Raw genomic sequence first — 15,308 nt, 5'->3', positions numbered from 1 at the left:
TAGGGTTGGGGTTAGGGTTAGGGTTAGGGTTAGGGTTAGGGTTAGGGTTAGGGTTAAAAAAAGTACAGCTGCGATGGCCTATGTTCGAAGCCTGGCATGCTTATTAGCCATGTGACCTTGAGCCGGTTTACTTCCAGTCTGTGCTTCAGTTCCCTCACCTGCTTACTAGGGTTGTTTGCGACCTGTTCATACATATACAGCACTTAGCATCTAGAATGTGCTCGATTTCTGTGTTTTGTTTGTTTGTTTGTTTGCTTGTTTAATAAGGTGGAAGGATCTGTGGGTTACCTAAGGACCCTTCCAGCCTCATGTGAAATGAATTTTTTGTTTGTTTGTTTGTTTGTTTGCCACACCGTACAGCTTGTAGGATCTTAGTTCCCTGACCAGGGATTGAACCCGGGTTCCCTGTAGTGGAAGCGTGGAATTCTAACCACTGGACCACCAGTTCTTAATTATTCCCACCCTAGCCTCTCCATGTAAGGGCAGCTGAACTGGGTCCCTCGGGAGAGGAAATAAGGAAGCCCGAGGCTGGCAGAATTCTTACCTCCTCCAGGCTGCTGACCTAGGGTGGCTTTGTGGCCAGTGCATCTACAGCTGGAGCTGACAGAGAACCCTGACCTGGGCCTCTGGTTGCTGGGTCCTTCTCCCAGCTTAGGGTCTCCCTCTGGGACTCAGTTATCTCATCTGGAAAATGGGTCTAGATGAACCCCCTTTTTTTTTTACTCCGATTCTCCTTTTTCCCTTCTGCCGTCCCCCAGGAGTGCCCAAGCCACCTGAACACAGAAATTCAATGAATTTTGCCAACACTTCCCAAACCCCTCTGCTGGGTCAGGCTTCGTGCCAGGGCCAAAGCAACAGAGTTGACGAGTACCTCGTACCCAAGTCAGGGAGACAGACCCACACTCGGTCCACTCGAGTCCAGCCTCAGAGAGCCTGTGAGCAGTGCTGGGGAAGCCCAGCACAGGGGCAGTCAGGAGGGCTTCCCAGAGGAGGGGATGACCGAGCAGGGCCTGAAAGTATCAATAGGTGATTGACAGGCATAGAAGGGAGTAAAGGGGGCAAGATCAACATTTTCTGAAGGTGCCAAATTCTCCATTTCACGCTCCAAAGTGGAGGCAGCTCCAGAGTATGTGGAAACGCCTGGGCACCAGCCTTGGAGGCTTCTGAACCGGAAGTCAGCTCCTGACTGCCTCCTGTTGGTCAGCAGGTGGGGTTGAGCTGAGGCGGCAGGAACCAAGCTGGTCTTGTTCACCCCTGTGCTTCTCCTGGTACGTAGCAGGTGTTCAGTAAAGTCTGCACCTGAGTCCGGCTTCATGGATGTGCGGCCTGTGCCCTTACACGGGGCTCCGTCTCAGAAGTGCCCATGCTTGGTTTAATGCTCTGCTGTCACTGTCTTGAAATTTTTAGTACTTGTTGAACAAGGGGCCCTGAATGCTCACTTTGCACTGGACCCTGCAAGTTATGTATGGTCCTGGTTGCATGGATAATAGATGATTGGATGGATGGATTGGTGGGTGGGGTTCCCCCAGGCACCCTGCCAGACATGACCCCACAGCCCATCCCCCTTCGCAGGCGTCTGATGTCCCTCCGAGAGAACCTGGGGACAGGCCAGTGGCGGTACAATGAGATCTGCATGGGCCGTGGCCAGACCTGTGCGTTCCCTGGCCTCATCAACAACTACTATCCACACATCATCTCCTTCGCAGAGGACGAGGCCGGTGAGCGCTCCTGAGGCCTCTCCATCCAGGCTGCCAATGCCTGGGACTGTGCCCCACCCCATGGGTCCTTCTGGCCTGGGATTCGAGGGATGGCATCTCAGGCCTGAAATCACCTTCTGGCTGGAGAGTGACGTGTTCAGAGGGATTAAGCCTTGCTTCGGTGTCAGTTCTCACTCATCTGAGCTTCCATTTCCTTATCTGGAAGATGGGAGCAGTGGTCCCCGTCCTTCCCTTTCCCCAACTCTCACCCTGGGCAGGGTTGCCAGTAGGGATAGCGTGACCCCACAGGTAAGAGTCCAGGGCAGTTATGGGACCAGGAAAGGATCTGTGATGGTGGAAATGCAGACAGGTCGGGGAAGAGTGCCTCCCTGGGGACCTCCAGCTCCCTGGGTTCCTGATGGCAAATGTATCGGGGCCTATAAATGGAGCCGCGTTGTCTGCAGAAAGTGGTGGGTACTGCTTTCTTGCCTGTTAGTGGGTCCCTCATGCAGGCACTTGTGTTTTCAATGCAAGGAACAGAGGGGGAGGGGGGAGGCAGAAGGACCATGGAGGCTGGACCCCGCCTTTGTCCTTGGCCCCGGATTGTCCGTGGACAAAAGCTGAGGGGCCCCCAGTGGGGCCTGGTGGATGTTTGGCCAGGTTACTAAGCAACGCCTTCCCAGGGGCCTTTCGAGAGGTGTCCCCTGCAGGGCCCAGTGCCCAGAGCCCCCAGGCCTGAGTCTGGGAAACCTTTGTTGAACTGATACCCGTCAGAGTCTAAATTTTCAAAAGGGCGGTCTCAGTCCCCACCACCCTCCCTGAGCCCACTGGGCCCTTGAAAGCCATTTCTTTTGGTCATTAGGGAGTTAACATGTTTTGGAAGGGGGGGATGCCCTCCCCCCACCCGCCTCCCCCTCCAGAGCCCAGACCCAGAGGAGGGCCTGGAAAGCGCAGTTCCCAGGGGGCCCTTCCTCAGCCCTCTGAGTGACACCAAGGGATGGACAGCCAGGAGGAGGCCCCTCAAAGACAGACAGATCAGGGATAGCATGTTGGTGAGTTGGGCAGGTGGACCCGGAAGGCACAGAGACCTGGGGGTCTGATGCCAGCAAACCTCTCCCAGCTCCCTCTGGCCTCTGCCTCTCTGCTTGATCTTCTGACACGTGCAAATTGCAAAACAAGGACCTCTGCTGGCCCAGTGTCCTCCAGGGACAGTCCATACCGCAGACACCAGGAGGGTAGTGTGGCCCTGGGCAGGGCTTAGCAGTGCCATGGGGGCTCCCCGCCCGTGCACGGGGTTGGGGGCTTCCCGCAGATTAAGGCAGGATGGGGCCTTGGGGTGCACCCGGTCTAATGCTGTCACTTTACAGATGGGGAAACTGAGGCTGACTTTTCCTGCCTGGTCGTGGGGTGGGGGGCACTGGACATAGCCTGGCCCCTGGAGGCCTCCCAGAGCAGGACCTCAAGCTCAAGCTTGGTCAGGCAAAGGCAGACAATGGAGAAGGGCATCCAGGCCAAGGGAGCAGCATGTGCGGGGAGCTCCGAGTTGCTCCAGCGCCTGGAGCATAGGGTCAAGGAGGGCTGCACAGCCAGGGAGGGGACAGTGGCCGTTCCCAAGGGCCTCTCTCCAGAAAGAAGCCCAGAAAGGGAAGTAAGGCTCAAAGCCACATGCAAATTCATAGCTGTGCCTATGGACTCTCCAGCAGGGACCTGCTTGCCAGGGGCCCTGCTCCCTCCCACAGGGTGCATCACACCTTGTGGGCCTATTCCTCCCCCCACCAACTTGCCCCCCACCCCCGCTCCCACCGGCCGCACTCCCACCGCCCACCAAGGCAGGGCTGGTGCTCCTTGAAATCACCTGCCCTCCCCAGCCCCCAGCTCCCTGCCACAGCTGGTCTACCCCAGTTGCACAGGTCACCTCTCAAGTGTCTTCCCCTTCCAGAATTCCCCAGGTTTCCTGGGCCTTGATTCTCAAACACCTCCCTCATGCAGCCCTCCCTGACTGCACCAGTCACCAGGGACATGCTTTCCTTCAAGCTCCCTTCTCACTGTCTGTATTGGCCTCTCCTTGGGGAAACCACCCCTGCCCCCACCCTTGGGAGGGCTCTCCGCTGCCTCTTACAAGGACAGAAGGTATTAGCATGGCTGAACCATCACAATGAGCCACACGTGGCCTGTGTCTGGGCCTCCCAGCTACCACATCTCCTACATTAGCGTGGGCTTGGGGACAGCAGATGTTTCTGAGTTCCAGGCCTGCTTAACCATTCACCAGCTGCGTGACTTTGGGCAAGTCACTTGACCTCTCTGAGCCTCTGTTTTCTCCTCTGGAAGCTGAGAATAATGAAGCTTAATTCCTGGGCATGGGTACCTGTGGCAACAAGGGCCAGGGGGCAGGATGGGGGTGGGGAGAGAGCAGAGAACTCAATTTCCCTGAGAGCATCCGTGGCACCAGGTGCTCATAATTCCATTTCTACAAACAGAGGCTCTGCGTGGTGCTGTCCCGGCGCTGCTGGAGCTCACATGGGGCCAAGTGCAGGGGCTGGGATTCACACTAGAGGCTCCCGAAGCACGAACTCTTCTGCCCCTGCTACTTGCCTGGGAGGTGCCTGCTGGTCCGTGGAGAGAGACTGTGTCCCCAAGGACTTGGCAGGACCTGGACCCTGGGCAACAATGACAATAACAGCAGCAATAATAGTTAATACTGATGGAGCGTCTACTCTATGCTCTTTTTATCCTCACAACAGCCCTATGAGGCAGGCCCATTTTGGGGATGAGGAAGCTGCATCATCAGTAAGCAGTCAGTGGGGAGCTGGGCTGTGGACCTCCGTTGGTGCTCAGAGGTGTGTGATCCTGGGCATGAAACCCAGGCAGGGACCAGAGGTGGGGCTGGGTCACCAGGGAGGAGACAAGAGTCCAGAGGTCAGAGCCTGGGAGGGTCTGGGCAGAGCAGCCGGCAGCCCGGGAGGCTGTGCTGCAGAGGCCCCTGGGCACATCTGGATGCCTTTCTCAGCCTCGGTTTCCAGTTCTGGGGACTGGAGAGTTACACTGACCTGCAGCATCTCCCCTCCTGGCTCACTGAGGTTGGGGTGCACCTCAGAACTGAGGTGGGGCCATGGGGCTGGCCGGGATGGTATTCCAGGCAGTGTTCTCACTTCTTGTCTCATTTCTTGTCCAAGGGGAGCTGTACTTCATGTCAACGGGCGTGCCGAGTGCCACAGTGGCACGTGGGGTTGTCTACAAAATGATCGACCCCTCCAGGTGAGTCCCCCCCACCCCCCCCATCATGGCCTCAGCTCCTACCGTCTGCCAGGAGCCCTCCCCTCCATTACCTCATTTCCCCTCTCTACCACTTCTTAAGGTGGTTGTGGTTAATATGCCCATTTTTCAGATGAGAAAACTGAGGCCCAGAGAGGGGAAGTGACTAGCTAAGTTCATACTGCTGGTGAGGGGCAGATCTAGGATTCAAAACCGATCTGCCAGCCTCAAAGTCCAGCTCTATTCATGCTAAGAGGGCGCCAAAGATACCAGTTGGGGGCCCATAAATATGGGCCCCACCATCACATTTTTTTAAATTCTTTTTTTAAATTTTAGAACAGTTTTAGATTTACAGACAAGTTGCAAAGATAGTACAGAGTTTCCCATATACCCCTCACCCAGTTTTCCCTATTATTAACATCTTACATTATCATGGGACATTTGTCACAATTAATGAACCAATATTGGTACATTACTATTCATTAAATGTCACACTTTTTTTTTTTAATTGAGGTAACTCCATACTTTAAAAACAAAAGGATGTCTCTAGTTTTTCCCTAGTGTCCTTTTCTCCAGGATCGCATACAGAATCCCACATTGCATTTAGTCATCATGTCCTGTTAGCTTCCTCTAGTCTGTGACAGCTTCTCAGACATTCCTTGTTTACCACACTTTTCTGTTGAAAGCACAAAGCTATTAATTACTGACATAACTATTTATCAAGAAAAACATAAGTGCTTGCTCCTTTCCTCTCCCCGAGGTCTCGGCCCTCTTTGGATTTATGTCATTGTGGAGCAACACACGCAAACTGCATTTTTCTTCGTAGGTCTATCCTTATTTTGTATAAACATTTCCACGTTGCAACATTACCCTCAGAAGGCTCCTTTTTGATGGCGGCGTAATTTTCTGTTGAGTCACTGCACCGTGATTGCCTGATCCATCCCTTGGACATTTAGGTTATTTCCAGTTTTTGAAAAAAGAGTGCTTCTCTAAGGAAATATCACCTAATTCATGCCAGATGCTGCCTGAGACCCACTGTTTCCTTGAGTCTGTGCAGCATCCTTCTGGGCTCATGGCCCCCCGTGCAACAGAGGGAACCCAAGGCTTAGGGATTTCTGCTCAAGGTCTCATGGGTGGGAGGAGCCAGCAACAGGCTAGACCCCCCGTTCCCTCCCTCCCTCCGTGACCCTTCTCATCCCTTTTTTCATTTTTCTCTTTTGGAATCCATGTAATTTTGTGCATCCACAACATATTGAAGAGGGGCGCCATTCCAGAACATTTGGAAAATGAAGAAATGGGAAGCAGAGGGGGTAGGGTGGGGTCATCCATTGCAGCCCAAACATAACCACTGTGGCATTTTTTGGTGTATCTCCTACCCTTTGGCAAGACAAAAATTTTTATGTAATTTCCTTAAGGAACAAAACCCAGCTGGGTCGGTCTGAAGCGTGTGGCTATTATGTGGAGTTCAAAGCAGCCAGAAAACCCACGCTTTCTGCAGCTTGGAGAAGGGTGTGAGCTGGGCTGTGTTTCAACCTCTGGGGGGAATGGCCCACGTCCCTCCTCGGTTTCCCTCTCTTGCCAGGGCTGTCTGAAAGCCACCCCAGGTCACGTGGCTGCTTCAGCCCTTGGGCTTTCCCCTCGTGCTCTTGGGACCCATTGAAGTCTTCGACCCACGTGGGTTGGTCCCAGAATAGGGTCGGTCCCATTCAAAGACTCACAGATCAACGGCCAGAAGCTCATTAAAATGGGATTCCATTCCTTACTTGTGCCCCTCAAAGATGTCCAAGGAGACCCAATTCATAGCCCTGGCAACCCTTCTCAGGCTTTTTTCTCTCCCAGCCCTCTCCAACCTCACACTCCAAGGCCCCCAGAGCCCTCAGCTCTGCTGCCAGCACCGAGGCTTTCTCTCTCTCCCCACTTTATTCTTTAGATCGACTTAACCTTTCCCTTTGATTCTGTATCACCAGAAATCCCAGAACCAGAGGGGCAGAGAGAAGCCCTCCTCAGAGGCTGTGGGGAATGAGGACCAGGGTACATGAGGGAATGGGGTTGTGGTGACAGTTACAGGAGCTGGACCGGCAGGCTGGGGGGAAGGACTGTGACATTTGATCACATCCCAAGGACACTTCATGCTGTGAATTAGAAGTGGCCCTCCTGCTCTGCAGGCAGAGGCTGAGCGGGCACTTGGCAGGCCGTTATAGGGGGGTCCTGTCCTGGGGTTGGACTCTTGGGGTCTGGGAGGCGTGGACCAGCAGGGTCACTGCTCCGTAAGTGGCCACTGTTGTTACCACGCACACGTGCCCAGGCCTGAATGCACGCCGGCCCTTTCCCTTCCTGCCTGGCTGCAGGGGGCAGGTGATGTCGGGGGGGCATGCTCAGGGCGGGCCCCCAGGGTGTGGCTCATGACCTCTTGTGTGTCGGCAGACGGGCACCACCCGGCAAGTGTCAGATCCAAGCCGCCCACGTGAAGGTCCGGGGCCGCCTCATCCACTTCGTGCCCAAAGAAAGTAAGTGTCCGCCAAGGTGGGGACACAGCGGGAGTTCCTGCAACCCACACCCGCTGCCCCTCTTCCAGAGGTGGATGCTCCCAGCTGGGCCTGGATGCCCTTCCTTGGCCCCCATGCCCAGCACTGGGCCCCGTACACAGGAGATACTAGGAGTGGGTGGAACTGCTTAAACCTCCTTCCACTCATGCAGTGTCTGCCAGTTCCAGGCCACGGTGGGTGGCTCCAAGGGGCTGCAGGCCACACAACGAGCATGGCAAAGGGAGAAATAGCTGGTCCCAGGTAAGGTTCACTCAGAATTCTTAGGAGGGACAGAGAAAGAGGGTATATCTCAAGATTGGAATGAGTTATTCTAGGTGCAAGGGCGCCTAGGGGAGCGTTTGGGCTGGGTCTGCTATACGAAGGTTCTGTTTTGACGAGCTTGGTGGAGAGAGAGGGGTACAAATCCTCATGAGCTGAGGGCCAGGCAAAGCCACAGTGACCACCCATGGGATCTGGGGCCATCTGAAGAGGGTATGGCCCGAGGAGAGGGCTGTTCCACTGGGTCCAAGCTAGGTGGGAACCGAGAGAGACCCAGTGTTGTCAGATCTTCCAGTTCTCAAGACAAGCAGACTATCCATCCATCCATCCATCCATCCACCATATATATGCGCTTCATACTGGGGCTATAATGCTGAGCAAGCAGATATGGTCCCTGCCTTCTTGGGTTGTTATTGTACAATCTCCCGATTGGAAAATATTGGCAGCTAAGTTCACAATTTTCAAAACCGCCCTGTGGGCCAAAGGAAATACTTCAGTGGGCTGAGTGTGCCCAGCAGGTCTCCAGCTGGCAGACTGCGGTGGGGGGCAGGAAGAGGGGGAGGTTGGGTGGGGGTGGGGGTACCCGGCCCTGAGGAAGGGGTGCCCCACCAGGAAGAGGAAGGCTGGGGAAGCTGGCTGTTTGGGGAATTTACTTCCAGCTGCAGTTGGTTTGGGGCCTTGGCAGAGTTTTCCATTCACTCATTCAGCAGTTTCTGCATTTCTGTTAGTTACCCGCTCTGTGCTGGATGCTGGGGCCACAGAAGAAGTCAGACCAGGCCCAGCTCTGGCTGGGGCAGACAGAGGGGTCATTTAGTGTCCCAGGCCCCGTGACAGAAGTTGTGCTGGGCACCATGGGGACCCAGAGCAGTGCAGAGCTGGGGGTGGAGGGGGGGGGTGGTCGGGAAGGTCCTGGAGGCTGAGGGTTGAGCCTGGATGGAGAGGAAAGTGCATTGCAGAGGCCAGGGAAGGGCAGCCTAGGCAGTGAAGGAAGCAGGAGAAGCAGGAGCCCTGGGAGCTAGAAGTCCCTCCCTGCCGGTGGAGTGGGGGCCAGGGTGCAGGTTGGGGGAGCGTCTGGCCCATGTTCTGGCCCCAGCCTGCACCTGGTCTTGTATCCAGGCCCTTTCTCAGCCCCCGTCTCAGTGGGTTTCCAAGTGAGACTGGCCGGTGGCCCCGGGATCCCTGCCCATAGTAACCGAGCAGTTTGGGGTTTCCACGTCCCCTGAGGGAGGCAGTGCCTGGCAGAGTGTCTGATGTGGAGTGATGTTTAGCCCTATGGCTGACCTGGGCCAAGCGTGAGGGCCACGTCCTGCAGGGACAAAAGGAATCACCCACCGCAGCTCCCAGACATCTAATGGGTCCAGGTCCCCGTGGAGGGATCAATGGGCGGGGGTCAGTGTAGACCACAGCCCCGCAACTAGAGAGCTCCTGACCAGCCCCCCTGTGATGGGCAGGGGGACCAGCAGCCTTGGGAGCCTGGAGGGGAGGGCTTCACCTGAGCAGAGGGGCCCCGGGCAGGCTGGTTCCCATCCCGTTCGCCTGCCCTTCACCCACTGCAGTTCCCCCACCCCCCACCCCCCATCAGCCGTCCTCAGCTTCCTCACCCTTAAACCAGAGATTGGAGCCAGAAAGCGTCATTCGCTCTGAGAAGCTCTCCCAGACACTCCTTCCCTGCCACTGCACTTAGGAATTTACAGTGTGAGGGTCCTTCCCCTGTCAGACAGGGGACTCCCAGAAGGGGAGGAGGGATGGGGGTGGGGAGAGGCCCAGCAGCAGAGGCACGAAGCAGCTGCCAGCAAGCGTGTGCAGAATGGCTGCAGAAGCACCTGGCATTTAGCTCCAGGTGGGCACCTTGTGGGGCCAGGGTGACCCAAGAAGCACACTTGGGGCACCTCATCCTCAGGGTCTGAGTAGAGGGCAGAACGAGGACATCTTTCCCTGGGGTCTGCATTCCGGGGTGAAGAGTCGGGGTGGGGTGGGGTCGCGTGGGCTGGGCTGGGGCGGCCGGGGCCCTTCCGAACACAGGCTCTTCCTCTGCACAGAGTTCATCCGGAGGACGGAGAGCACCCCGCGGCCCACGGCGCCCGCGCCCACCAAGGCTCCCCGCCGCAGCCGCCCCACGGCCGCTCCACTCGCGCCCACCCTGCGGCCGGCACGACCCACCCCGCGGCCCGGGCGCCGTCGGGGCGGCGGGCGGCGGCGGGGACGGCTGGGCACCGCGGTCCCCGAGCCCTCGAACGGCGCCGTGCGCCTGGTGCGGCCCCCGGGCCTGAGTCCAGGCCGCGGGCGCGTGGAGGTGTTCGCGGGTGGACGTTGGGGCACCGTGTGCGATGACGCCTGGGACACCAAGGGCGCTGCCGTCGTGTGCCGCCAGCTGGGCTTCGCGTACACCGTGCGGGCCGCCAAGCGTGCCGAGTTCGGCGAGGGTCACACGCTGCCCATCCTGCTGGATGACGTGCGCTGCACAGGCAATGAACGCAACCTACTGGAGTGCGCGCACGCCGGCCTGGGTTCCCACAACTGCGGCCACCAGGAGGACGCCGGCGTCGTGTGCAGCCGCGAGAACCCCGATCTGTAGGCGAGCATCGTCTGTCTGTCTGGCCAGCCGGGCTATCCATCGTGCGTCCAGAGCCCGCCCACCCTGTGCGCGCCTGGTGCGTGTGCCCGAGTCTGAGGGCTGGGGGAACGTGGGGGGTGGCCTAGCGGTGGCCCATCTGTAATGCTGTCCTGTGGTGCATTCAGTGCACGTGTGTTCTTTGTGTGTTCCTGCCCACGTGTCTTTGAAACCCCGCAGGCGCAGTATGTGTTGGGATCCGTGTGGCCCCTGTGGGTGTGTGGTTGCAGCCTGAGGTGTTCTTTGCTTACCTCCAAGCATCTCAAGCAGCCGCAGGAGCACAGTCTGGTAGAACCCTGAGCACTGAGGGCAGCTGCCCTTTAAGGGCAGACATGACCTCACTGCACTAACAGAGGCACAGCTGGTGGGTGGAGGGAGGGGACCAGGCCTGCCCTGCCCACGGTGGGGAGTGGAAGGCCCCAGACCAGCTGGAGCATGGCTTGAGGAACGTGGCCCAAAGGGCGTGGACCGGTGGCCTGGCAGTCAGAGTTGCTGAAGAGAACACGAAGGCATCTAGTAGGGCCAAGGGAAGTCATCAGACTGATGGGTCCAGGGTGACCCCTGGGCTGTGGCTGTCCCAGCGAGGGTCAGGCTGCCTAGGAGGAAGCGAGTGCTGGGGTGGGCTGGCAGGGAATACTGGATGACTTCTGGGAGAAGCCTTCTGGGCCTCAGCATCACGCTGGGCCCACAGCCACTCCAAGCACCACGGTCGCTGGTGAGGCTTCAGATTTCTCCACTTCCAGGCCGGTGCCAGGGCCACCTCTGTCATCTCCATTCCCCACCCACCCTGCTCAGTGAAATCCCAGGGGACCCTCTGCCTCCTCAGCCCAACCCCGGGGGCCGACCGGGCTACGGACCCAGTGAGACCACTGATGCTCTGTCACCCAGTGCTGTGCCAACAGCGTGACTGTTTACAAACCCCCTTCCTGCCTCTTTTCTCTGACTCACACCTGCCTGGAAGCAGAGGGAGGGGGTGGGAGAAGGGGGCTGGGCCTGCAGCCTCTGTCCTGCTCACAGGTGGAAGTTCCTTTGCCCATTAAGGGCCTCAGCCTTGGCTCATGCCAGGCCGGTCAAGGGGCATCAAGTATGGCTGGGCTCAGCCTCTGATAGGGGGCCAGGGAGGGGAAGCAGATAGATGGTCACCGGGCAGTGAGGACCGGATATGGCCCGTGTCGGGGGAGTGGGGGAGGGCTCTGGGTGGGGCATCCCAACCCAACCTGGGTGTTGTCCTGGGAGTTGAGCTGGCACTAGGGATGGTGTGCCTGGCAGAGGAAATGGTGTGGGCAGAAGCCTGTCAGGGTCTCGCAGCTGCTCGCTGAAGCTGAGTGTGGAGTATGAGGCTGCAGAAAAAAGCTTTAGGGTCACCCTCTCGAACTCCCCCCTACCTCTGACCTAAGTGGGGTGGGCGAGGAACCCAGACCCTTGTGGCTCCTCTAACCCTGTTGAGCCCCGTGTGGAAACCACAATTAACCCTGCCACTGAGTGTGGCCTGTGTGCTGGGCACCGTCATAAGAACGGTGCCGCATACCTGAAGTCATTCAATCCCCGCAACAGCCCTCTTCCTCCCCTTTTACCTCCCTTTTAACCAGATGATGAAACTGAGGTGCACAGAGCTTAAATATCTCAGCTGAGATCACCCAGCCAGGGAGGGGGAAGCCAAATTTGAACACGAGCTGGCTAGCCCTAGCACCCGCCCGGTGTATAACCACTGAACCCCCTGGCTATACCTGCAGAAAGTCTCAGCATGGCCCAGGGCCCCTGCCCACTGTAGGCTGCCAGCCTTGCTGCGAAATAGCTGATGGAGACCCCCGTGGGCCCCTTCTGCCAAGCAGGTGGCTGTGCCACCTCCCACTGCCCAGGGGTGGTTGACTGGGCATCTTCCAGGTCGCTGGGACATCCAGAAATGTTAGGAGCTGGGAGGCCTGTGGGGACCATCCAGGCCAAACTCCTCACTGTGCTGATGGGGAAATGCACCTGGTAGGCTGAGTGTCCCAGGCCTTTGGTCAGATGGAGCCGAGCTAAGATTAGAGCCCAGGGAAGGCGGGGTGGCCCTCAGGGCCCTCAGAGCAGGGCAGCACCATGGCCCTGCTCAGCGGAAGGGCCAGGGCTGTTGATCCCTCTGGCTTAGAGTGGGGTATGGCTTTTAGAAGCCTCTGCCTCCTCTTTCTAGGGCTCCTCTGTGCTCTTTCCTGCCCTTCCCCACCCTGTGGAGCCCCCTTCCTCAGTTCAAGGCCTGGAGGACATGATGCCACAAGGCGGGGCCTGGGAGGTGGGCACCTCCCACTGCACCTCAGCACCCACAGCCTGGGGCCACCATCTGGGGCCCGTGGCACTTTCCCCAAGTGGCAAGGGGGGGTGGTCCAGCCCTCCGCTGGGCCCTGAGTGTCACTGTTGCTTGTTGGGGCAAGTAGGGGAGGTTCCAGTCCCCATCACTCCTCTGGGCAGTGCTGGCCTTGGCCTGTCAGTGTTGCAGGAAGGGTGCTTCCCCTCCCATCACCCCTCAGGCTCCAAATAAGGCTGAGGCTGCGGCCTGACTCCTGAGAAGGAGGCTCACAGAGACGCACTGCTGTTTTACAAGTAATAATAAGGGCAAGTGGCTGACATCGGCTGAGCACTTACTGTGCCAGGCACTGTTCTAAAGGCTTTACATATTAGTCACTCTTTAATTCTTGTATTAACTCTACGAGGTAGGTGCTAGGGTCACCCTCCCACCCATTTTACAGATGTGGAAGCTGAGGCCCAGGGGGCCTTCGTTACTTGTCAGATGTCACACAGCCAGTATTAGAAACCAGGCAGCCTGGCTCTGGAGCCCCAGCTGTGGGCTGTCACACTGTGCTACCTCAAGAGCACTGAGTTCAGTGTCCCCCTCGTTGGGCCCCATCATTGTGCAGATGGGGACACAGGCCCAGGGAGGGGCAGGGTTAGGTGCAGACTCCCTGTCCCGTGCTCCTTTCACTCCACCACCAGCCTCGGCAAGCCAAGGGAGCAGTCAGAAATGACTCTGTCCCCAGGGACTTTGATCCTGCCTCTGAGTCCTCTGAAGTCTCTGGGGATGGAGGCTAGTCTGGGCCAAGGCTCCCCATACTCCCTATAGGCCTCTGCCCTCACTGCCTCTAATCTGGCCTCCAGTCAGCCGCTAGAGTGATCTCTCAGAACCTGCCCAGAGAGGGACTGCCTCTGCCCAGCGTCACACAGCTTAGTTCTGGAGCCCTTGGAGCCACCGCTGCAGGGATGTCCCAGGTGTGGCCCAGCACCCAGGACTGCATCCATGGTGTCAGCCTCAGGTAACAACACTCCAGGTCTCTGGCTGGGCCTCATTGGTTCCCTGTTCACCTGCGTCCCTCTGGCAAGCCTCAACTGGGCTGGGCCCTAGGTGGCCACCTTTCTCCTCTGATGACAGGAAAGGCCCACTGTCCCTGGCAGCCCTGACAGCTTCAGTCAGTGGCTGAAGGTAACCAAGCTAGGGAGCAACCTTCAGCTCCCCAAGGCATTCCTATGTTTATACTTTGCAAGTGCTTGGCTGGGAGACAACGCCTGGGATGTTAGGGTTCCAGCCTTGACTGTGTGACCTTGGCAAGGTCACTTAACCTCTCTGAGCCTCATTGGAAAACAGAAGAAATCAGCAGGATTATTGGAAGAAAAATGAGGTAACATTTACAAACATGCCCAGGACGTTCCGTATTGTTCCTGGACAGAAAGCTCAGTAGCAGGCTGTTGGCACCCACATTGGCAGCTGCCAACTGCACAAGACAGGGTGGGAGGGGCATGCCAGGTAAAGGGACCAGCATGAGAATGACCCAGGGACAAATCCTCAAAATGGGAGGAAGATGAGCCCCTTCAGCTAACATATAGAACCCACATCTTTTTTTTTTTTTTTTTTTTTAGATCCCAGACCGGGGCACGAACCTGTGTCCCCTGCATCAGCAGGCAGACTCTCAACCACTGCACCACCAGGGAAGCCCCTGCCAACATCTTTTTTACAGCTTATTTTAGGAACTGAGATAATTGCCATTAAATTGAGTCAAAACTCATATTATCTCTAGAGAAAAACAAGTGTGCCTTTAAATTTTTGAATTATCTAGATGATTATCTCATAGTTTCTCTACAGATCTATATATACAAACAAAGCTAAAGCAATTGCATAAGTTTAAGGGCTTGCGCAGCTGCTCCGCGGCATGTGGGATCTTCCCGGACCGGGGCACGAACCCATGTCCCCTGCGTCGGCAGGCGGACTCTCAACCACTGTGCCACCAGGGAAGCCCAGAACCCACATCTTCTTGTGGGAGCATCTGTCCTCTGGTCCTGCTGCAAAAAACTAACCTTTATTGATCACTTACTATATGCCAGATGCCTCAGGTATGCAGAATCGTTTAATCCTCACAACTACCCCATTAGGCACCCCTGACACTGCGGACAAAATAATGTTGCCTGCCATCCTGGTAAATGATGAATGTTGCCCGCCATCAAGCCATCAGCCACTGCAGCCACCCGCTACGGTGCGCCCTGAGGGGAATTCAAGATGGAGAAAAACTGGATACTGGCCCTGATAGTTGAGATGCATGTCTAAGGAATAATTTCAATGAGCCCAGACTCTTACATCTTCAGCACTAAAATCATTAACTTGAAATGTCTGGTTTTTGTGATTAGCAGTAATCTTTTGATGTTTGACTACATGTTTTTTATTTTCAGCAAAAACTCTTATATATGTATCCTGGCTCTACCCTGACCTCTTTGGAACAGTTCCCGAGCTATCTGAGAGGCTGTCTCCCAGGCTATAGTCCTCAGCAATGTCCCCAAATAAAACATAACTCCCAACTTTTAGGTTGTACATTTTTCTTCAGTCAACGGCTCTTTTCCAGATGATCTCCAAGTTGGCTATGTGACTGGGTCCCTTATTCAGAGGGGGAGTTAGCTTTGAACCAAGGAGCTTGATCTTTCTCTTTC

At 56.6% G+C, this 15,308-nt stretch overlaps 1 protein-coding gene across 1 annotated transcript in view; it reads left to right on the top strand.

Moving 5' to 3' along the window:
* HHIPL1 (HHIP like 1) overlaps window positions 1-10,328 on the top strand; it is a 26,510-nt gene extending 16,182 nt beyond the window's left edge. The window contains exons 6-9 of the mRNA XM_007455645.1: window positions 1,573-1,718; window positions 4,871-4,952; window positions 7,374-7,456; window positions 9,793-10,328. Of these exons, the coding sequence (XP_007455707.1) occupies window positions 1,573-1,718; window positions 4,871-4,952; window positions 7,374-7,456; window positions 9,793-10,328 (847 nt within the window). The remainder of the gene's footprint in view (window positions 1-1,572; window positions 1,719-4,870; window positions 4,953-7,373; window positions 7,457-9,792) is intronic.
* The last annotated feature ends 4,980 nt before the right edge of the window (window positions 10,329-15,308 follow it).

The sequence above is a fragment of the Lipotes vexillifer genome, unplaced genomic scaffold (assembly GCF_000442215.2).
Source record: "Lipotes vexillifer unplaced genomic scaffold, Lipotes_vexillifer_v1.1 scaffold584, whole genome shotgun sequence".
NCBI lineage: Eukaryota > Metazoa > Chordata > Mammalia > Artiodactyla > Lipotidae > Lipotes > Lipotes vexillifer.
Note: the sequence above shows the minus strand (reverse complement) of the source record. Positions and strands in the feature narration are given on the sequence as shown.